We start from the raw sequence: 24,068 nt of genomic DNA, 5'->3' as shown, positions 1-24,068 counted from the left end.
CGAAAACTCCATGTAAAATGATTAAATGACGATACTTTCCCCGAAATCTCAGAGTTTTGACAAGAAATGCATTGGGAACGAGGTCGTGTTTAGCACTGCCACATCCACGCACTGGGATCGGGATATCTTAGTAACGTCTTCGGAATACTTCGGACGTCTTCGGAAAACTTTGGACATGGTCGTATCGTCTTCGGAAATCCTGGCACTCTTAGGATAAAAATCTCACGCCTTTGACTCAGAAAAAGTTGGCAGGTATAGAATACATGTACATGTAGGTGCATACATGTAGTCTGCTATTTGGTTGAATAGTTTTCAAGTACAAGTTTGACTAACATTAAAAAGAGAAAAGAAATTGCAGACTTACATGTTCAAGATATCTTTCCTGTCTTTGTCTTTAAACTTTAGTCGAGCAGACATGTTTCTTTCTATCCTTGCCTTGTTTACCTGAAAGTGTTGTATAAAATATCGTATATCATTATATATTTTATTAATCACCTTATTACATGAAATTTTCGCGACACTTTAATTTTGCTAATTTCGCGATTCCAAAAAAATTGCGAAATTAAAGTGACGCAAAACCACAGGGAACCCGAACGCTGTATTGGCAAAGTTAATAATGAAAATAAAGATATGTTTGTTACCTGTGCTCCTGTGTCTTTCTTTGTCCTTAAAATGGTTGTGCTCTTGTGTCTTTCTTTGTCCTTAAAATGGTATTTGAATCGGTGCGAAAACGGTTTGAGCAAGCCTTGTCTGACGCTCCGTAAATAACGACGCAGTTAACACGTCTCGTATTTCCATTCATGTTATTAACTATTAATTCTCAACGGGAGAGCGAGAGAGAGAGAGAGAGAGAGAGAAAGAGAAAGGAGCAAGGGATGAAACTAAAATCAGGGCTGATTTATTTCGAGGCATAATTTTCTTATTATTGAACAAAAAGTGCTATTACCTCACACCTAGCTTGATTTAAGGCCAAATGAATAGATGATGTTTGATTTGTTTGTTCGGATACCCGTTTTCCTGCTTAATTTTGGGTTGATTTTACAAGCGTCTTTTCGTTAGCTCTGTGACTTCACTTGACCTGACCGGAAGTGATTTAAAACTTGTGAACATGGGCTTTATCAAAGTGGTTCTATTGTTCTCGTGACAGCATCTTTTGTCTTCCTTTCACAGCCGCTTGCCATGGGAAATATAAACCAGAACCTACCACGCGCAAATCTGGAAATTCGCGCGACGTTATAAACTTCATCGCTCTTGTCAGGTCGTGCGAGTGTTCGATAAATAATTGTCTTTTTTTTCCTTCAAAAAGTCTACCTCTCTTTTCTCGGACTCGTTTCTCTTTGGTACCACGGCATTTGCGTAGGCCAAGCTGGTCAGCTTTTCATATTTTATGTAGGAAAAAAATGTAACGCCGCGTGGAGATGTGCTTCTTCTCGACATCGCCATGCTAAACAACGAGCAACAAAGAGCCAAAGATGTAGTCCAAGAGGGACACAACGCTTTCATCACCGGAAAAGCAGGGACAGGGAAAACTTTTTTACTGTCACATGTTTGTGATGGTTTAAAAAATGACTCGAAGACTGTTTCTGTAACGTGTACGACCGGAATTGCGTGTAAAAGTTTACCGCCAAGTCTTCAGGCGACTACTCTTCATTCCTTCGCTGGTATTAAGGATGGCAGTGGATCGCTTAACCAGCTGCTGCAACGTGTAGATGGAAACCCCGACGCGAAAGACCGGTGGAGGAAGTCTGACGTTTTGATAATTGACGAAGTTTCAATGCTAAGTGAGAAACTTTTCAATTACTCTGAATACATCGCACGTAAAGTGCGGCAGGAGAGCCGATCATTCGGTGGAATACAAGTCGTAGCTTCAGGAGACTTCTTCCAGTTGCCACCGGTTCCACGATACGACGACGAAGGAAAATTTGCCTTCCAGAGCAAACTGTGGGATGTCGTGTTTCCCCACACATGCCTGCTGAAGACTGTTCAGCGCCAGCGCGAACCAGCGTTCATCGATTTCGTAAATGAAATACGGGTGGGACATTGTAGCCATAGAGGGCGAGAATTTGCGGAATCACTGGCGAGAAGAGTAAGTCCAGGAGATTTCGGTGTAGACTATTTATCCGAGATATATGCGACGAACGATGAAGTGGATTTCTCAAATTTTATTCACCTCGAATCAATGGAAGGAGAGCTGCAAACTTGGAGAGCTGTAGACTGCGGTGATAGAAACATCCTAAATAGGTAAATATTTGTCTTTTATACTGAATTTGATTGTAGGATCTAGAGAAGAAAAGATCTTTGCCAAAAAATGTCAAAAAAGAAAACTGGGTATCCACGACTCCCGCCATCGCGCGCAAATTAACTAGAGCCCATGCTCTTCGCGACTCTAATTCAAGATGGCGGTAAGCGTTGTTCGTGTGTACGGTAGTTCTTGCATTGCCTCCGGCCGTCTTTCTCTTTCGACGCAAATTCTATTACTCCAGATATCTTGAATATTTCATCCATTATACTACGAACAGTATTGGATGTATAATCCAAATGAATATTGGGAAGGTGCGTATATTAATTGTATACAGTGAAATTAACCTGCCTTGGGCTATATGAAGTCTTTTAAGCTTATTGAAAATCAAGATGTAGGCTAAATGGGGTCTATAAAGGTTGTTAATTTCTGATAAAGAAATTTAGTTATTGATTAAAGTTTAGTTATTGATTATAGAAAACTAAATAAGCTTTGGTTTGTTCTTTAGATGCACAATATTAATTCCACAGACTTGTATATTTTGTGATCATGATAAGTCTAACAGAACTGATTATCAATTCTTTCTCTACAATCTCAAAGTGAAACTCATTGGTTAAAATGTTTATTTTAATATAAGCTTAAGTGTAACCCACATATAAGAGCATGCTCTATCTTGCTTTGCCGAACAGGCTCTTGTTGTTTATAGAATTTAAAAGCCATCTTTGTAATTAATTATGATTTATTTAAAAACCCATCTTTAGGAATTTACTGATACCTGAAGTGCTTCATCTAAAGAAAGGTGCCAGAGTAATGCTTCTGACCAATCTAAGCAAGGATCTGGTGAATGGTTCCCTTGGAGTTGTTAAGGGATTCAACCAGCAGAGGTTTCCTATGGTTCAATTTGATGGAGAGAGCTCTTTGGTAATTGAGCCAACAACCTTGACCGTTTCAGACAGGAATGACCCAAGCAAGATTGTTGCGAAGAGAACTCAATTACCCCTCAAGCTTGCATGGGCAATAACTGCACATAAATCACAAGGAATGACCTTACCCTGTGTCGAAGTCCATTGTGGTAACGAGTTCACAAGTGGTCAGCTCTATGTTTCATTGTCTAGAGCCCAAGAATCTAAAGGCCTTTCCCTTGTTGGCTTTTCAAATGCCAGATTTATCCCACCTCCAAACATTGTTGTGGACTTTTACACAAAATTGGAAACAGACGAAAACATTGTCTTAACTGAATTATGTTGCAACAATGCAAGGGTCTTACATGAAGTATTCGAGAATTGTGATGACATTGAAAATGTTTATTTGGAAAATGGGGAACCTTCAGATGATGAGATCACAGAAGAAGATCTTGCTGCCTTGGACAATGTTGTCGCTGAATACTTTGAAGCCTCCAGCAGTAATGCCTCTGATGATACCTCTTTCCTTGATCTTGATGACATTCTTGATGGCCTAGAATGTGAAGATGAGCTTGCAAAGCCTGCAATTGATTTTGACTACAAGTTGTTTCTTAAATCCTTAAAGCTTCCTGGAAATGCGAAACGCCCCCTGGTTGAAGGCGTTAATGCTGTAATTGATTCTTTAATGTCATCAGAACACTTTGTAGCTTTCCAGACATTTTTCAACATTCAGTGGAACAGGGTTTACGAGAAAGTTAAAGAATGTGTTCTTAATCATAAGGATCGGCAAATTGAACGTAAAAATTTTGTAACACTGTTTGGAGAACTGCACTTGTTATGTGTCAGTGACATGGTGACAAAAGAGTTTGCAAGTGTGCTTCAACTAGATCCTAACGAACTTGGAAGACAGCACCACTGTACAATCACTGAGGTGTTAACTGGCATTAACTCTGCTATTATAAGTCACATTAAGGAGGTTAGTGTCCCAGAAGAAGCAACTACCATGGCTTTCAACAACATTGCCAGTCTCCCTGCTGAAAGTAGAGGCAAAATTCGTCATTGCATTGGTTGGGCTGTTTCCAGAGAGCGGGAGAAGTTGAAAAAAGAGTTCCGACGGCATGTTAATGCAGAAAACCCATCTATGAGATCTCTAACAGTGAAAGATTTTCAAAAGAAGCAGCTCATTTGCTCGCTAACCTGGTCTACAGAAAGTGCTCATAGGGATTCTGAATTTAAAGAAACACTATCAGTGACAGATGCCAGACAATTTAGGAATGGTGGACTAACAGTTGTTCGTGACGAAGTTTATTTGTTTGCATTGCACCTAGAAGAGGCAAGAGTTGCATGTTTGAACATGGGGGCATTGAAAAATCTAAAGAGCAGCTTAATTGAAGTTGGTCTAAAAGAACTGACCTCCTCAGAACATTTACGGAATGAATGGCAGAAACTCTTCCCTGCAGATGCCAACATTGAACTTGTCAACGAACTGTTTGAAGGTCTTGTGTCTCGTTATATTAACATGGCTGGTGCGCAGTTCTTGAGAGATTTCCGAAGGGAGATCAAGCTAAAAAAGACTGAGGCACACAGAAAGAAAATTCTTTTGAGGTCCCAAGTTCAAGAACTCAAGGGTGCTAAGATTTCTTTAGAGGAAGTCTTAGCAGATCAGTCACAAGGGAAAGGCCAATCACACACTTTGCTTCGGGCGATGTTAGCTAAGCAGCCAGCTATATTTAAGAGTAGAGTCTACAAGAAGGAAGAACTGAAAATGTTACTTAGTCTCTATGGTGTTGCTTTCAATGCTTCATCAGACAAAGAAAAACTCTCAGACCTGCTGGTGAAATGTATTAGAGAAAAGACTGGTTTTTCACCTGAAGTACAAAGCAGGCAAGAAGGTATTTATGTGTTTAAGATTAATTTCTAAATTAACCCATTGAACTTAGCATAAGCAAAGGGGCACATTTAAATCACGGATCAATAGTCGTTTCTGGGAAACTGCCCACCTACCCCCTCCCCAAACCTAACATTTTGCCCAAAGAAAGAAATCAGTGTTAATGTTAGGTTAGGGGAGGGGTAGGTGGGCAGTTTCCCAGAAACGACTATTGATCCTAAATCACCAAGGGTCTGATTATATGGTGAATTTCAGCCCAGGCTGAAATTTCCAGCCCGGTTTTTGAAACTGGGCTGGAAATCTCAGCCCGGACAAACGGGCTGAAAAACCTCATGTAATCGCGTTTTCAATTTCAGCCCGGGCTGAAAGTGAGCTTACGGATGCACAGTGGGGGTTTTCAACGAAAAAATGGCAGCCACAATAATTATTCAGTTTTAAAAGTGTTCAGCCCGGGCTGAAATTCTCCATGTAATCCTGTGTAATCGCAACAAATTCTCAGTCCGGCAAATCGGGCTAAAATTTCAGCCCGGGCTGAAATTCGCCATAATGAGACCCTATAAACTACCAGTGGTTTTCATGTTGGGATTTGCATGTCAGGGATTTAGTACATATGCTCAATACTATTTATTTCATTTAATTTAATTTTATTTATTTTACATTTGTCTGGATTTGACAAAACGTGGACTCTGGGATCTTTCGGCCAACAAGCCATTGTGGTTTGAGAAATTTGAGGGGGGGGGGGGCAACGTCAACGACCCCATGGTGGGCAGGTAGCACGGTCCATGACCTAAAACCCTAGGGAGCCCTGGGTCAGCTGTTGAATTTCAATCTGGCTGGGGGGGCTGGCTAAAGTCAGGTTTTAGGCTTGTTTCCGCAAAGACTTTGCTTTGAAATGTGGCCAGGACTGCTCCCGGCTTTTGGTTTTTGGGGGTTGAGCTCATCAGCCTTGAGGCCTCTGAGAGCTCAGCTGTGACCGGGCATGGGAAGGCTTCCTAGCAGTGCCCCTGGGCTCTGTCAAACCCACAGGGGGAAGGCAGGGGAGGGCTAAGAGAGTTGCTGGCTCCTGGTAGTTCCTGGGGCCTTGTTTTCTTAAATCAGGACAGACATACTTGTTAACTTTTGAATAACAAAATGAAATCATTTTCATTAGATGGAACTACCCAACAACAACCTGACCAACAACAACTGGGAGAAAGTGTTCTTGAAGGTGGAGTCAATGACACTGGTAAGTAGTTTTCAGTTACATGTATAAAATGAATCATCATGAAAATTGGATCCACTCTTGGCTTAAAAAATTAAGCCAACAAATAACCTCTTTCCACTCACAAACTTCAGGGTCCCTTGTATAGGTGTTACATTGGTGACTATTTGTACACACATTTAATTAAGCCTACTTGAAAACAATTGAAAAAATGGAAGAATATAACAGTCAAAGCAATTTATTAAATTTTTTATTCTACTAGGTAACATCACTCATCAAGCCGCACAAAGTGCCCCTGTTACAGGACAAAACAATCAGGGTAAGTGGAGTGTTACTAAAATTAACATGTAGCATAAAAATATTGAACAATCATGTTATAAATATTAGAAACACTTATAATAATAGTTTTATGTAGAAACCAATTATAAAGATCAGTGCTGTAGCATTTTATTATTAATTCTAATGCTATCAATTTTCTTCAGCAATTGATGAATCAAATGTCATGGCGCCTGTACAAGGGAGCAGGAAGAGATTCAGGCCAAAGCCACAAGAGCTGGAAATCTTGAAGGCAGATCACCAAGGAGACTACAGGGGATCAATGGCTGCCAGAGCATTGCAGTTTGGAGTAACAGTAAAACAAATCAAGGACTGGCACAAACGCTACAAGCCAGACTAAATCTATCAGGTGATATATAATAACATATGTACATGTAGTGAATGATACAAACTATTAAGTAGCTCTAAAACAAGGCCCATATCTATAATATTTTATTTATATGCCAAGGGGGTCCTTGGAATGCCTTTTTTGTTGGCCATGAGGAGAACATTTATAGTAAACTAAAATACATTATTTTTCTAGCAAAACAAAGCAAAAGGGGACAAAAGCTTATCTCGTTATTTACAACCTGAATTTTCAATTGTTTTTGCCCTTGCTTAATTAATGTTTCTTTGGGACAAGCCTCGTTGGAGTGAAAAATGAAAGGCTATCGACATTCCCTGTGTTACTCTTCTTTGTAGTCGTGTGTTGTCCAAGAATTATTCCATTCATGGTAGAGCAGTACTGGTTATAGTTTGGATTGTCATTTTGACCATTCCTTCCTCTCTGCTGACAGAAAACATTTTCAATAATGTTACTGTTTGTTCTTGCAGGTACTATGCCACTGCCGGGAAATTTATTCACAACGATCTCTGACAGCTGTCTGAAGCCAACTAACATTGAAGCAAGGTCAAACCTCAGTTTGTCAGACAGCATCATCTTGTTTTTAACTGGTATTGTGTGTTGTGTAGACAAGACTGACTTCTCCCACTGCTGTAACCAGTTTAAACATGCATCTATCTTGTTAAGTCTGCTATCACTCATCGATTGGACTGGTTTAGGATCTTCAAATATTTCAATGAGCTTGCTTGAAGTTTCTAGTAATTCGATTGTCAGATCAAGGCACGTGCCATCCTCACTGCCCAAGGAATTTTTGTATGCCTGAGAAAATATAAAATTGATGTTTCAGTTTAGTATGTCGAAATTATTTAAAACACTGTAGTTAATACGGTAATGGCTCCGTGAGGAAGTTCATTTGATTGAGGTTTAAAGGGTTGCAATGGCATACAGTACAAGTCCCATTGCACTATAATATGCATATATGAAGATTTTAAAATTTTTGATTGTGAAAAATGAAATGTTTTTACACTTCAATTTTATTTAGAAAAATAATTATTTAAAGATTATGTTCACTTTAGTTTATTGACCTATATATTTCTTATTTATTTTTTATTTTTTGACAATCAGTTATGCTACAGTAAAAGGGAAAATGAGAAAAATACGCTAGGGAACTAGGGCTCAGTGACAGATAGTTCATGTTCAAAATACAGATATGCAGCACCCTATATCCATATTTTTCTTGTATGCAATATCATCTTGCCGAGCTTGACTTATTGTAAAGATGATATTCTTACCTTCATGAGAAATAGCATGTTTTCATTCAGCACATCAGTAGCTAAATGATTCCTCATCTTATTTGCATATCCCAGTGAGAAGTGCTCCTCTGTCAGTCTCTCGTGAATTTTTAGGGTGCTGTTATTCTGGTCCCACTGGTAGGCACTCTTGAAATGCTGCCATTCAATGTGTCTTTCACTGCTTCCCTTTCTGAGATGTCTTACACCTCCAAACTTGCTCTTTTCAATATTGTTCCTCAACTTTTTGAAGTTGTGCTAAAAAGCAATGTCAAATTACAAAAATAAATAATTCAAAGCATTACTCAAAGTATTGTTTTTATTTATTTTTTTTATTGGGCATGTGGGTGGGTCTATTTCATACAGTCGGTCATATTTTGCCAGGTACTCCCTTTTTGGATGTAATTTTGGCATATAAATGAGATTTCTAGAAATCCAGAGGCAATTGCAGTGTTGTTACCAGGGTAACCAAGACAAAGTTAACCACAGCCAAAACTGTAATTGATTTGTTTTCACAGCGAGCAAACAAGTTGAAATTTCTTTGTTCTTTTCTCAACATTTTATTGGCTAAAGAAAACAAATGCAATATAATGTTTTCTTTCTGCTTTGTGATTGGTTAACTTTGTCTGGGTGACCCCGGTAACAGTATTCGCACTGTGAAGTTTGCCATATTTTTGTACACATGAGCATTGTTACCGTATATTGATATTTATAGGTTATAAATCAAAATGTCTTTGTTAGCTATAAAGTTTATGAGCACAAAAATAAAACTCACATAGGGATCCATCAAGAAAACAAGAGGCTCTCTTGTGTATGGATTTACTGTAGTAAATTTCTCAGCATGTGGATCTTTGCCAGAAAAATGTAGCTTGATAAAAGATCTGTTGGCACTTCCCCCATCACAGCAACAGTAATGCACAGAAAATCCCCCTTGAAGAAGCCAATAAACAGACTTCCAAAAGTGGATATACAGCACTGCTGGATCCACTTCCTTGGTCGGCCAATGGGCAAAGGGAAAACGGAAGCCAGTGTGGCCAAGAAAAACAAACTGGAGTACATGGCTTGCCAGTTGAACCTTTTCTTTGTCGGCACCTATGAGAATGAGAAAAATGATATCATGTTAAACATAATCGTTAGCAGATTTCGTTCGCTCTCAGACATTGCTTTTACAGCTTTCTAAAATTGTGGGTATTTTTGGTAGGGGGGTGTCTGGGCAGGGTGGAATGCAAATTCGCTCAAGACGTTTTTTGAATATATAACAATGTACATGTATACATAAAACATGCCTTACCTTTTAAACATAGGGAATTCATATCTTCATGCTCTTGGCCAAGAGACACAAGCCCGATCAATTTTGTGCAGCCATTCACTTTTTTCATCTGTAAATCCTCCTGGAAGTCAGGAAAAGAGTTAACAAGATATACATGTGTGTAGTCGAACCCCTATTTAGCGGCCACACCCTATAAGGCGGCCAGCTATCAAAGTTCAGAAATTTAGTTCTGTAAATTAAACCTTCATTTAGCGGCCACCTTTTGGCCGTCCCGATAAAAGGGTTCTTTTTTTTACCCCTATTAAGCGGCCAGCAAGAATGTTTAGCTCGAAGTTTGGCTTTGATTTCAACCAGCTCTTAACAGATAACAGTCTAAAATAAAAAGTAGCAACCGAAAACTGAATCACTCTACCTTATTAAGCGGCCAACCTTTTTTTAAGTTTTACTGCACTGCGGGAACTATCACGTGCAATTAATTTGTATTTTTGGCAAGCAGATTTAAATGACTACGGTATTTCAATGCTGATACTTCCAAAACTTGCAACTATGATTGACTCGCAGAGGTACAGGACTTCGTTTTACCTGAATCGACATTTCATCAAGGATGATTCCACCGCATTTTCCATACTCGGTCAATTTTAACTTTTCAGCTTCCTGTTCCATCCATTGCAGAACGTCTTCATTTAACCCACTGTTCTGGGAAACAGAATTCTTGTAGTACTGAAGAAGCCTACCGGATGGCAGCCGGAGCATCCCGCTTGTTGCCATTTCGTGGTATGCCTCTGGGCTTCTGTTCCAAATGGATAGACACAGACGGATAATCCTAAAATTGAATAAAAGGTTGTACCTCACGTTAAACTTTAAGCTTTTGTTGCAGTAGTTTTTTTCTATAATTATCTATATTATGATTGCAGAATGATTTGCTCGGCGTTTTAGAGAAATAAGATAATCTCGGAAAGTTATAGGCCACCTGAAACGCCAAAAAAAATAACATTTTCTTGTATCTTGACATGGAACCAAGTTAAAAAAAAAAGAAGCATATGACAACTTACTTTGGGTGCCAACGATGTCCTCTTGCCCCCTTTGCTCTTAATGCCTTGTCTTGCTCCTCCCAAAATAGAAGCTGGTCGTCATTTAGCTTCTCGCGTGGAATTTTCTGAAACAGAACGTTGAAATCAGCGTTGTCTGCCTCGTCAAATTCAAGCATCTCCACGTTTATTTTCTCCCTCAAGTATGCTTCCCTTCGCTGGGCATTTCGCTTTAACCGCTTTTCCTCTTGTAACTTTTGCAGCAATTCTTCTTTGTCCATCAAATCTTCTCTTTTTCTTTTTTTAGTTTCTTTTTTTTCGATGTGCACCGGGTTGCTCAAATATTTACCCCAGCTAAGCCTCACATGCTTGCAACTGGAACATATTGCTGATTTGCTTGAAATGCTTAGAAGGGCTTCACAGTTGACAGAGCGGTGACGCAGGCTTGTTTCCTCTCCACCAGTCGACCAATTCTCAGATTCGCCCGTCAATTCACCATTTTTGTTGCGACTCTTTCTTTCTGACAGGACTAGAAATCCTCTGCAGAGGTCACTCAAAGCGACCAAATACAATAAATTGTCTAATTCCGCGGCAGTGTTGACTAGGGAAGGCAAGTCATTCCGTGATACTTTTCTCCCCCCAACGAAAATCTCAACCTCCAAGGATCTGCTGACTCTCACCTCGCGCACAACTGGGTTCCCGTTAAGGCGATCGTCACTGCTTACCATAATGAATTCTACATTTTCTTCTTTCTTTTTACCCCAGTGGAAATCCAACTTGGGCGTGTAAACCTGCAGGCTGTCCCACGTCAAACGCTCTTCATTGTAGTGCAGTTGGCATCGCGGAGCCAAATTTAGGTAGACTTTTTTTCGCCCTTCTGGGCTTCTTATTCGCGCCTCCTTAATCTTTGGGAAGATTTTTTTAAGAAGCCGACAGATTTCAAAGTGCGCCAGGCAATTTTCTTTGTCTGGGCTGGCTTTGTTATAATTCTCTATGAGGTCACTGACGGATGTGTATTTCCCCTCCGCACTGGCGTAGTTTTCAAGTATCCTATAAGAAATTATACGAATACAAATTTATTACAGAAAGTACGCGTTCGCGACTATATATTCTATAAAAGTTCGAATTTTCTAGTATTCTAAGGACCGTTCAAGGTGAGCCAAAATACAGCCAAAAATTCAAATAAACTGATCGCAAAAGGATACTGTTTTTTTTTTTACTAAATCACTCTCTCCTCGGGTCTAAAACCTAAGCGATTCTATCGCCGAAAATACGTTCTGTTTGTTCACATTACAACTGTGTTATGACCGCGAAAAAACGGAGTGGAACGTAAGAGAAATTTATTGTCGAGTACCTAGTCATAATTCAAATTTTGAATAATTTGTAACGGCTAAAAGGAAAATTATTTATTCCTAGAATTATTTTCTACAATTGTGCCCGAGACTGAGACCGGAGCGATACCCTCGCTAAAATACGTTCCAACTGTTCATAGAGGAAATATTTTTTTTATCTAAAATGTAAAACATTGAAACGAAAGAAAAATCATGAACTCACCAGTAAATGACATTAAAATTGGTTGTCGTTGAACGTTGCGAAGGAATACGCGAATTGCTCGTCGAATAATCTATAGCAGACAAAGGCTGCCGGCCGTCGGCTCGTGTTTCCTCGCGCATTTCGCGCTTTGTCCACGCGCGAGACTGGTCACCTCAAGTGAAGTCACAGACTGGTATAAGACTCTAATGCAATTTCACCCCTTGCTCTTTTTCTCTTTCCCGTGGCCGTTAAATTGAAATACGAGATTATCTCCCCAGGAGTGTTAATGGTTAATATGGAAAGAAATAGTTAATAACATGAATGGAAATACGAGACGTGTTAACTGCGTCGTTATTTACGGAGCGTCAGACAAGGCTTGCTCAAACCGTTTTCGCACCGATTCAAATACCATTTTAAGGACAAAGAAAGACACAAGAGCACAACCATTTTAAGGACAAAGAAAGACACAGGAGCACAGGTAACAAACATATCTTTATTTTCATTATTAACTTTGCCAATACAGCGTTCGGGTTCCCTGTGGCAAAACATAACATGACGCGAAAATTACTAGGTGACTCACATTATGTCAATAATTAAGAAAAATAAGTATAGTGCCATGCACTGAAGAAAGGAATTATGAATCTAAATGGCAATTGACTAAAGAACAATTACTCATGCACATACAAGCATAACCTACTTGTAGACATTAACTGCTCTGTTGTAGCTTTTGCCGATATTTAGTCCCACCCTTGCTTTTTTAGTAATTTTGACGTTATTTTTTCATTAATGAAGTCGTTTTTAAAGGAAATGTAAATAATTGTGTCTTACTCAAAAACCCGAAATTAAAGTGATTCAAAAATACAAAATTTTCGCAAAATCGCGAAATTTAAGTGTCGCGAAATATCCGCACCTCAAAATCGCGAATTAACGTGTCGCAAAAATTTCATGTAATTAGGCAGTAGAAATATTCTGGACACCATCAAATACAAGTGAAGCTTGCCTATGGGAACTTGACAGTGATAACGCTCAAGAAATTAACACATTTTTTGAACCGTGAGTCAGTCCTGTCAGTCCCTAAATGTTAAGACTGGAAGCTTTAAGACCCAAGAGTGACCAACATCAAATTTCTCCTGACAAAATCAATTACTTAATAAACAGAAAAGATTATGAGAATTAAGAAAATGATCACCGAAGGGAAATAATTATTTCTTTGATATTTTAACTACATGTACAACTCCCCCAATTAACTTTAAATAAATATTAATATAACTGTTGTTGGCCTGTTCGACTGTATCTGTAATAAGGGAGATCAGTCTGAGGATATTGGAATTATTGGATATTGAAGTTTAAAGGGGTAAAATGTACAGACATAATTTTAATACAAGTGCAGTGATAACAAATTAAACAAACCTTGTCTTCCTGAATGTAATGTTGTTGTTTGACCTTCTCAATGCCCTGGTTGTTCTCACTAAGTTTGCTCTCTTCACCCCTCATTTTTTTATAAATACCTGGCAAAAAAAAATAATTATCACTAGTGGCATACTTTTGGTATTTTGTTCGACTTATTAATCAATCAGGAAGTCTGTATGGGAGAATCTTGATCAGGTTTTTTTTTTCTTGTTTCCTTTTTTCCTTTTCTTTTTTACTTTCACATTTTTATAATATTTAATAGTACTTCATAGCACAAGCAAGTCAGTGTGTTTCTGTAATAATTATGTTTAGACTTTCTGTTACAGCTAGCCTGGTCTAGATGCCAGACTGAGACTAAATGAGAAAATCTAGACCATGTTCAATATCAATTTTCGCCAATCAATGAATTGGTTTTCAGAAGGAGCAGACTAGCTACTACTCTGGTTGAAATGTTTTCCAGGACTGCCGTGTTGTGTTCTTGAATATTTAAAGACACTGAAAGTGAGTGTCCCCTTACTGCTTTCATATTCTACCATGGTTCTTCTCAGGTGATGCTGTTTCTTAATGATATCTCCCTCGTATCGTTTCAGCTCTCTTTCCTCTTGCTTATGCTGTAGCATGTGATCCTAGGAAGAAAAGTGTAAAATGCATTAGTCGAAAATGTTACCTGCAGTTAACTCTTGATCAGTGATACTACACGCACATGTATACTGTGATCTCACTGTGAATCGACACACTGTGATCCATGGCCACATGATTGTGGGAGTAAGTAACTTTAGTCTGCACTTCAGCCTAGTGCCCCATCAGAGAGCCTCTATATGGGTATTTCCGAAGAAATCGAAGACGTGAAGATCACCGCGAAAAAAAAAAAACATCGAAGATCTGAAATGGACCAAAATTCACGCGATCAAAATTTGAACACGCAGATATAAAACTTTTTAAGCAAATGAAAGATCATCACAGTAATGTACTCAACTTAAGCAGTTGAAAAAAGCAAGCCTGAAAAAAAAAATTCAGGCTTGAACGGGAATCGAACCCTGCACTAGTATAGCAGAGGTCATGGGTTTGATTCCCGTTCAAGCCTGAATTTTTTTCAGGCTTGCTTTTCTCAACTGCTTAAGTTGAGTACAATACTGCGATGATCTTTTATTTGCTTAAAATGTATATCCGCAGTACAAATATATGAATTTCATATAAAAACTGTCAAAACTAGTAAACAACAGAAAATATCCGTAATTTCTGAATTTTGGCATTTGACCAGATTTCACGAAAAAGAAAACAAACGAAGATAAAAACGGAGATTTGCTTTAAACAAACGAAGATTTGCAAAAACATTACGAAAAAACGAAGACTGTGGGTACCCATAGAGGAGGCCCTGCCAGGGGGTTCCCGTGTCCCTTGTCTAAATTTAAATATGTGCCATGTCGCTGTTTTATCGCTCTTCATGTCGCTGTCGGTAATTAAATGGAAGGAAAATTGCTTGTCCTTGTCGGAATTTAAGTTTTTTCCAAAAGGGTTGTCATTTGTCGCAATTTTATTAGTATGCTGTTGCTACTTTTTGGGCCATGTCGCTTGTCAGAATTTACCCTGGCAGGGCCTCATAGGGAGGCTCATCAGACCGGAGCTTATTCTGGTTTCCATAGCATGAAGCAAGAAGGAGTATTTTTACTCCCCCTGGTTATGCTAGTCCATTGCAGGGTTATCCCCAACATAATTTTACAATTTGCCAGTACCCATACATACAACATGGCACCTGGGTGGATAAAGGAACAAGGAGAAGTGTCTTGCCAAAGAACATAATGCAGTGCCTGACAGCCAGGCCGAGCTATAATGAACTCAAAATCCAGAGCCCAGCACATTAACTACATGTATTAGGCCAGTGTGCCCCTAACTGTGTGATCACAAGTGTGCTCAATCATGATGTAATATCAATTGCACAAGGTTTTTCTGTGATCACCCTCAGAAGCATGATCAGTACATTCTCAAGAGCTTGATCACATGCAGACCAGATGGTACATATGTTACCAGCTGCAAACAGTACATCAGACATGGAGTCTTCAGTTGATCCTTCGTCAATAACCTCACTAATTGCCTTTAGGAAAATTTATATTTCCTCTCCTCCCCTAACTGATCTTTTTACCCTGCCATGGCCAGTACCAAGCCTGGATGAGAAAGGAGGAAGGTTGGGCACGGGCTAGCAACCTCACCTTTAATGAAGCTGCAGAAACCAACACCAGGAACAAGATGTCAATGGTGCAAGGATTGACGAACCCCAGACTCTGGAAACCCAGCTGGAAACAGCCTTGGGTGAGCATGCACGAAAAGTATTAACTAAAGGTACATTCTCGTCTCTAGAGCCGCTTGTCCCTCTTAGCCAACTGAACCTTGGGCATGAGGAACAAGTGGCTTTGGAAACACATGATTTGATTGGCTGAATCTTCAATAAGAATGAAAATATAAAATTTAGTAAATCAAGTTTTAAATTTCTTTGTTGTAAGGGATTTTACTTTTAATGAGTTGAATGCATTGGCTAGATTTCAATTCACTTTGTTATAAATCTAGCCAATGAAATCAAGTGTCTTCAGAGCCTGACTTGTTCCTCGTGCCCCAGGCTCTGGGGACTAGAATCAACTTCGTTTTACGAGGGTTGCACGTAACAGTCTTCGACTGACAAACCTGTTGCCCTCGGATTCCCGATCGAATTTGAATTTAGAAGTGTTGGTTTTTTTGTGGAGGGAGGAAAACCGGAGAACCTGGAGAAAAACCCTCGGAGCAAGGACGAGAACCAACAACAAACTCAACCCACATATGGCACCGGGCCAGAATCCAACCCAGACCACATTGGTGGGAGGCGAGCGCTCTCACCACTGCACCATCCCTGCTCCCCTAATGAGGTTATTATATTCTTTTAAGTAGATAAATATGGTGTCGGCTCACCTCAATCACTCTCATTTTTTTCTGATGTTCTTGCACATTGTGTTTAGCAGTTAGTGTCACATGAAGCAGTCCATCGCTTCTCCGTGGTGATACAGAATTCCCACCTGGCCTCTTAACCTGCTTGGTGTCTTTACTAGATGGTGACGAGTAGCCTTGTTTTGGTTTTGGTCTAGAAAAAAAAACCTTGTTAAATTATTCTTTTATAATTATTTGTGCCTTAACAACTATTGCCAAAGCACTGTGTTCGGTTTGGCTCAGTACAAGTGTTGCACTTATTATAATATATAAGTAGACAAATATATTTTTAGTTAATTTCTTCATGTAATGCATAGAAAGAAATTAAATTATTTATTTTATTAAAATAATTTAATAGTAAAACAATCTATAATACGGCAGTCCACATACAGTACAGAGGTTGTACATCACACATACCGGTACTCTCGATTCTTGCAGCATTAATATTTAGTAATTTTATCCTCACCTAGATGTTCCAACATCTTGTCGTTCTCCACTTGCTAATGACCTGTAAGGCATTGTTAAAAACATTATTTAGTAATTAATGCATTAATAAAATATTAATGAACATTGTCTACTAGCTGACACCTGTCGAAGATTTTATCAGCTCTTTATCCTTTATCCAATTTTGAATATTTATAATAAGTATAAACCACAAATTTTCAAGTGAATAGCGCTTTTCATGTGCACCAATTGGTTAACTCAGAGGTAATTAGTAAAGTACTATTCACCTTCGAGCATCTAAAGAGAAACAAACTGCCTTCACACGTCACTTTGTTTACTGAAAGTGATGTTTTAGTCTGCAAGTTTTACAACTTGTGGGGTATACTAAAACAATTATTCACCTCAGTGTCAATGAATGTGGTGGATATAACCGAGCCACTTCTATCCACCACCATTCACATCCACTTCGGTGAATAGTTGATAACTAATCGTAAAAAGATTACATGCATGGGATAAAGAAAAATATCTGACTACCCAACAGAAAAAATATATTTTTACATTGTCAGATTGATTTGTCAGATAAAATATATAAATTATATATACTGTATATATTTCATCTGCAACATGAAAAGTGCACTCCTTTCAATTGAGATGACAGCTGCTGGAACAGGATCAGTGATCCAAGGTCACATGGTTCATGCTGTGCACCATAAGAACCAATGAGTCTTGATCTCTGGGCAACGATTCATCGGTTCCTTTGATGCATCATAATCTGAGTGATTTTGGATCACTGATCCTACTCTGGAACATTCCTTAGGAATGCACTCATTGTACACATACAGTCTGTAATGTCAGGGTGTATTATTATCTTGTGGTTTAAATTTGTTTTTAGCCTGTGGCCAAAGTGTTGATCTAATTACATGATTGTGTACATGTAGAAGACTGCAATTTTCATGTGGTATACTGATGAAGAAGATAATATAAATTTATTATTAATGCTGGTTTCAATGTGCTGGTTGGATAAGGAATGAGCATAATGCTAGAAGCAAAATTAATGCACACATGTTTGCACAAATTAAACTGTATATAACAAAAACCTTTATAAGACACTACCCTGCAAGCAGTTGATTTCTCCTACGCAATGTAGCATTTGGCCTACATGTAGAAGAAAGGAGCTACTCACACAAAGCCTGAGTCAAAAAAAAACTTGAGAGAACTCTAAAAATAAATTAAATTTATTTTGAAATGTGAGCTTGCAGGGGGCTAATGTGATCTGAAAACATTTTGTCACTGTCCTGTCCCATCTGTATATCTGTTGTAACATATAGAATACTTTTAGTTTTATTAAATATTTAATTGTGTTGTGCACAGAATTGTCCTGTAGCTCTTCATGATTTTGGAAATAAAACAATGAAGCTTGAATATAACAGAATAAAAGCTTGCATATTAAAATATTGGAAGCTTAAAATCCAGTACCAGTACTTTAATCTTAAAACAAACATTCAGAGTTTTATTCTTAATAGAGATGAAAATTTGATAAAAGCAGAACTACTGGATATTAGTGTTAATCAAACGGTTCGAATTTTTTTCAAGCTGGTATTTTCTTATGCCACCGAAGACTATTTTTTGTACAAATTAAGACACGTTTTCTAAGTTAGATTTAATCTGATATATTCCTTCTAATGTCGAACAAATCCATTATGGTTACAAGTATAAGAAAAGAAAGAAGAAAAGAAAAAGAAAAAAAAAGTCAAAACAATCATTGTTTGTTTCATCATTAACTCGTTATCCGAAACCACTTCAATACCACGGCATTTTATATCGGCGTCCGAATGACCGCGCAAATTTTCCAGGCGCTAAAATTTAATCAAAGCGAGCTCGAATCTTACGGAATCTGTCAAATAATTACCATAAACTACTTATTAAATTAAAACAGCCGTTATCATGAAATAGTTAGTCCTAAATTAAAGGACAAGTTGTGAAATTACACTGTAAACAAAAGAATTCGCTTACTTGAGGAAATTGGCATATTCGTCCCCCTTGGCCGAATCGCCGTTTTCGTCTGAGTGGAATCTCGTCAGATCGGGAGAAGACAAAGTTGCGTATCTCTTGTGCAAGAGTGGCTGTCGTTCAAATGGTAGAACCATTTTATCTCCATTAACGGAACGATTTTGCCGTCAAAACTGCTTCATCCCCGCCAGAACTAGTGCTTCCCTGCTGCTCACCACATTGAACACTTAGTTGTCATAGAGACCATTGTTGACCGCTAACTGGGCTTATCGCGGACTCATTCTGCTCGTTTCTGGTATGACAAGACTCATATGACAGTTTTGTTTGTTCGTCTAATCTGAAGAATAGTCAATACTGGAATAGTCAATACTGGAAATAAAACAACGGCTACTGAAGAGGAAAGCAAGGCAATCAAATCGTGATAAAAGCAAAACAAAGCATGAAAAATTAAACGAAAAAAAATATTAAAAATTCAGTGGCGCACGCAGAAAACTCAGTGAACTGGCGACAAGAGATCACAAGAAGCTTCTGCAATTTTACTCTCTTTTGCTATTAAAAGCGGGTTTGATCGAGAATTATTCAAAATTTTAACTGTTAGCTGCGATCTGTTAAATAAACTGATAGCTGGGACGTCGGCTTTAATTTTAACGGAGAGTCGAGAAATCCCCGAAAATTCTAGATCTTTTAGCTTCTGATGACTGAGATTTCAGCCCGCCGTTGTTGTTGTTTGGTAACCTTTCGAATTACAAATGAAAACTGCTTATTTGCAATCTTGTTCCAGGAACCACCTTACAAATAAAGAGGCAGTGACTGAGTATATATTCTGTATGACTTTTCGATTCAGACGGAAGTAGGCAAAGGTGTGTTCTTAGAGTCTAAAACGGCCAGGTAATATATTAGGATACTGAACGATTTTTTATCAAAATCAGAAAATATAAAATGATCTAGATATTCATCCAGATCATGAATCTCAACGGCTTGTAAGGCCTGTAACCCTGCCAGATGTCATTTGGGCTCCTCGCCCAAGTTGCGCATAAGCGCGTGGGGATTCAGAAAAGAGGAAAAATGAGATTTTAGAGGGAGCAAGACATAGTACACGTGGAAAGCGAAGTTAAATAAACCGTGTCGCGGGTCAGGGATGTAGCTTCAAAAAATTAGCCTTAATTGTTTTGGGGCTTTTCTATTTTATTATTTTATTTATTTTATTTTATTTTTTTGCTTGTCTGTTTGTTTCTTACTTTTCCCATGCCTTAGCTCTTCAAGGTTAGACCAGAGTGAAACAGAACAGCACTACAATTCTTTTTTTTTTTTTTTTTCATTTTTCCCCTTTATTTTAGCCCTTACTTATATACATATTAGATAAGAATCATTAATTACATCGATGGGTATATAATTAAGTATACAGTAAAACCAACCGATAGGTCGGTTGGAACGGTGAGAGATACAATGTTTAGAAGCAGCCGAGTATAAGCAAATGCAATCAAAGGTCTCTGCCACGCGCCAGCTATGCAAAAATACCGTCTTTTCTTTTTCAAAGTTGTTCAAATATATTATTGTGATCCAGACATTCGTAAATAACTAGCCAGTTGCCTAAATGCTCGTCCTTCAGACGTCCTAATATAAAGCTAATAAAACATTGCTTAGGTAAACAGCCTAAGGGCTAACTATAATTACATCTCCACACATCTTTTGTCAAAACATTCGGTATTTTAATAAAGAGGAAGCTAGAACCAATTTGCCAATTATGTTTGTTTAGTCTAAGGTTAAGATATTTGTTTTACAAATTCAATCTTTCGTTTCGGGCAGTACTTCATGTTATAATTAACTGGATGTCTTAACGCTTCTCTCGGGGACTTCAGTTAATTTTACTTAGGTCCTGTCAGTCGTTGACTTCTTGGCAGTTTGAAGCCGCGGCCAGGGCGATCCTTGTTTGAAGGCGGGATACCTTGGCGCTGTTCTGGCTTCTCGGGCACTTTTAACTCCTCCAAACGTATTGCGTCTTCTAATTCTCCGAGCCCTGACTTCTGATGGGGGTGTGCTTCTAAATGGCAATTAATGAATCAATGACAATGCATTAGTTTGAGATCAAGTAAGATCCTAAGAAGCTACAAACAAGGCAGGCCGCGACAACGGAAGAGGCAAGATCCAGTCAATTTATAATTAAGCGTTCTTGCGAGTCCCTGCTTCGAACCCCTTTGAGTGCTGCGTTCTTTCCGACATGCAACACTAATTTGAGCCGCCCTTTTGCAATAATTGTGCTTATAAAGGACGATTAGGATTTCCGGTAGACCGATTTTCATTTTAGTATCTCAGACGTTTTACAGTTGGCGCGCGTAGTTGTTAGGCATACAAATTGGTCTTGAAATTTCGTAAAAACCTGTAAACTACATGTCGAAATAGTAATTATCGATAAAACGCGATGAACAAAAACGATAAATAAAATAGAAGGAAAAAATGGATCGCAGATGATCAGAAATTAATTTGACAAGATCGAACTGAGAATGAAGCAGAATGAAGCAATAATGTGCTAGACATTATTTCCGAATAATTAAATGGCCTCAGCTGAGGAGAATCGAAAAAACAGTTAAACTCCAAATTTCTATTTTCTACAGTTTACGTTTTGACGAAATCTTTGGTTATCAAATGCATGTAGAAAAGAAATCATATTACGGCGTTGATTTATTGATATCTAATTTATTGTCGTCAGTGACTGGATCGCGAAATGATTGTTTTGTAAATTATGCCGGGTGTCCATTGTAAATTCGAGACTTTGCAAGACGGCGAAACTGATATAATTTCTGCAAGCCCGAGACATTTTTAGCCTTGCAAAGAACCGAGACTCAGAGAATTATTCCCAGAAAAATTCAAGATGACGAGACCCCTGAAATTTGACAAAAATTCTGCGAGACACGCATTTGCTTGAAGGTCCACTAACCACTCCTTAAATTGATTAGAAAATCCAATTTTATAACGGTTTGTCGTGACAAATAGTTAAATAAGTACCCGATATTAACTGTCGCCTAGGACCGTTCAAAAGGATATAAGAAAGCCATTTACTTAGACTCAATTTGAAACACCGTGAGCAAATAATTTTCTAATGCCCAAAATTGAATCAAGAGCGCAGATATTCTGTCGCCGGCGCACGTTACGATGCTGCGCTTAATTAATTTTACAAACAACGACCTGATAAACACGCACCTCCGCTGGAGATAAAAGTGCTCTCCAACCAAAACATCGCAATTGCAATCAGGAGAAAAACTTTGAGTGCCTTCATCTCGTATCAGCTACGAACCGTTGTATTTTCTGTTCTAGCTCTAAATCACAAAGCTCTCACACAAATGTCTTCCGCCTTCTAACTCTAAACTTCCTTCAGCAAAGGGTACTTAGGTATTCTGGTTCAAACGCGTTTGAAGTCACAATAAAAACTAATAACCGTAACTAGTACAAAAGATTTTGCATGGCTGGGTTATAATCCATGACATAGCTGTCAACTGTTTAAAGAAGTAGACAATGAGTCAAGTTTCTTTATATCATGGTTGTTTTGACATTTTTGATAATCATATAATTTTTACATTCGTGAACGTGATCGACGTTAGGATTCTGCAAATTGACCTCTTTCTAGCCACTTTGAATTTGGTTTAGAGTTCCGCTATAGAGTTCCCTACAGAAGTGATATATTGCAATACGTTACCTTAAAACATTGAAGCTAGGAGAGTTTTAAAATTAAAGTGACCAAATAGCTAAAAGTTGTCAAAAACGCATTTTCTTTTTATTCATGACGGAACCTAATTTAATGTCTGCATAGTTAGTACAGGGGTCCCCTCTACTAACTATGATGTCTGTAAGACTACGCGAGTCACTAGCAATTCACGGAAGTTTATGACTGCAGAGGTCTTTAGGTCCAGCGTGGAAATTTGAAGGGGACGCGACTACAAGCGTTTCAGAAAATTATCAACAAACCTAAATTTTGTCAGACGGAAGCATAGTATGTTTGGCACAGCAAATTCAACGAGCAAGAAACGCGAGAAACTTTCTAAATTTATCGCCGTCCTTCGAATCAGCGGCTTCTAAAGCTTCGCGCTGAATAAAAATCTCCTCTCCGCACGGTGCTTTTTGGGTTTCCTCCTTTTCAACAACCAGTACAGTAACTTATTTAAGTCTTAGTTTAGTACGGGGGTGGATAATTCCGATAATGCTACGATAATAAAGCTGCGTATAGGTCCCGGAGGCGCAAATGGTTTCCTCATAAAGGTGCGCGACATGAGGTAATGATACCATATGGCGTTAGAATTACGTCATAATTTCCGATCAGCCGCCATTTTAGATCCACGATCCCAGATTTCTCGATTTCCACGACGTCGGAAAACTACCAAACGTAATCGAAATCAATAATATACAAATCAAAAAATATTTTTAAAATGTAAATTAAAGCAGCTTCAAATAAGGATTTAAAAAAGAAAATCCTGCAAATGCCTATGAAAGCATCACGTTTACACAGAATGTAAAGCCGGGTTAACATTGGCATTTTGTATATGACAAATATATTTGATCGTGTAGATGACATAACAATTTTTTTTCAACAGCCCAAAGTTTAGTACCCCAGAAATGACCTTGAACAGTAGAGATACGTGTTTACAGTGCTCAGTGGAAGTTTGGGAGATTGGGGACTACATATGCTGACGCAATATTTGCCACATTTTATGTGACGAGCAATTTTTGTATGTGACAACTTTTATTTCAACAAATAAATTTGTCACATTAAAACTGACCATTTTTTCTCATCTACACGAGTAAATAAAACTAATTGTCACATAAAAATTGCCACATAAAAATTTCTTGTGGGGAGGGGCGAATACCCTTAACCCGGTTCCAGTTTAGATTAAATCATTCAAACAAGTTCTGACAGAAACTATTTTTTCTTCCTTTGTCAGCTGTACCCTTCTAAAAAGTGAACTTCATCAATTCAGTATTTTATTAGTTATTTATTATAATTTTAATAGTATATATAAATTATAGTTTATTATTTCACTCATTATTTTTTTAATAATATACCTTTTTAATTACTACAGTAATATTACTGAAAATAATACATAGACTATCTTTCTTTACGACGCACGTTCTTGTTGCTATTCTGGTACTCAAAGGCCGCGATCCGTTCAGTCGCCACTGGCCTGGTGGGTGTTCGTTTTTTGTGCTCGCATATTGTGCTCGCATTATTTTTAGTGTGCTTGTGCTCGCGTCTTT

General features: G+C 38.3%; 4 protein-coding genes and 1 long non-coding RNA gene across 5 annotated transcripts in view; 1 reads left to right on the top strand and 4 right to left on the bottom strand.

Annotated features, from left to right (window-relative positions):
• LOC144665242 (uncharacterized) overlaps positions 1-19,052 on the bottom strand; it is a 30,439-nt gene extending 11,387 nt beyond the window's left edge. The window contains exons 1-6 of the mRNA XM_078526448.1: positions 18,828-19,052; positions 16,837-16,878; positions 16,356-16,524; positions 13,936-14,044; positions 13,419-13,516; positions 365-444 (exon numbers count right to left, since the gene is read on the bottom strand). Of these exons, the coding sequence (XP_078382574.1) occupies positions 365-444; positions 13,419-13,516; positions 13,936-14,044; positions 16,356-16,524; positions 16,837-16,878; positions 18,828-18,961 (632 nt within the window). The 5' untranslated portion in view covers positions 18,962-19,052. The remainder of the gene's footprint in view (positions 1-364; positions 445-13,418; positions 13,517-13,935; positions 14,045-16,355; positions 16,525-16,836; positions 16,879-18,827) is intronic.
• LOC144665225 (uncharacterized) lies at positions 3,177-7,492 on the top strand. The gene is made up of 5 exons (XM_078526422.1): positions 3,177-5,033; positions 6,180-6,254; positions 6,493-6,549; positions 6,713-6,915; positions 7,380-7,492. The coding sequence occupies exons 1-4, from the start codon at positions 3,281-3,283 to the stop codon at positions 6,904-6,906; spliced, it is 2,079 nt and encodes a 692-aa protein (XP_078382548.1). The 5' UTR covers positions 3,177-3,280; the 3' UTR covers positions 6,907-6,915; positions 7,380-7,492.
• Positions 6,464-10,802, bottom strand: LOC144665241 (uncharacterized). Its single transcript, XM_078526447.1, has 6 exons — positions 10,500-10,802; positions 10,030-10,270; positions 9,469-9,568; positions 8,953-9,269; positions 8,181-8,435; positions 6,464-7,707 (listed from the first exon to the last, which is right to left on the bottom strand). Exons 1-6 carry the CDS (start codon positions 10,754-10,756, stop codon positions 7,168-7,170), a joined length of 1,710 nt encoding a protein of 569 aa, XP_078382573.1. The 5' UTR covers positions 10,757-10,802; the 3' UTR covers positions 6,464-7,167.
• On the bottom strand, positions 10,837-12,544 carry LOC144666545 (uncharacterized). Its single transcript, XM_078527965.1, has 3 exons — positions 12,030-12,544; positions 10,897-11,525; positions 10,837-10,850 (listed from the first exon to the last, which is right to left on the bottom strand). Exons 1-3 carry the CDS (start codon positions 12,146-12,148, stop codon positions 10,837-10,839), a joined length of 762 nt encoding a protein of 253 aa, XP_078384091.1. The 5' UTR covers positions 12,149-12,544.
• Positions 19,053-20,120: 1,068 nt separating the features above from the next.
• On the bottom strand, positions 20,121-22,226 carry LOC144665424 (uncharacterized). Its single transcript, XR_013572923.1, has 2 exons — positions 22,023-22,226; positions 20,121-20,865 (listed from the first exon to the last, which is right to left on the bottom strand). It is a non-coding gene; the product is annotated as an uncharacterized LOC144665424 (long non-coding RNA).
• Between the last annotated feature and the right edge of the window lie 1,842 nt (positions 22,227-24,068).

The sequence above is a fragment of the Oculina patagonica genome, chromosome 9 (genome assembly GCF_052425735.1).
Source record: "Oculina patagonica isolate OP01 chromosome 9, crgOcupat, whole genome shotgun sequence".
Taxonomy (NCBI): domain Eukaryota; kingdom Metazoa; phylum Cnidaria; class Anthozoa; order Scleractinia; family Oculinidae; genus Oculina; species Oculina patagonica.
Note: the sequence above shows the minus strand (reverse complement) of the source record. Positions and strands in the feature narration are given on the sequence as shown.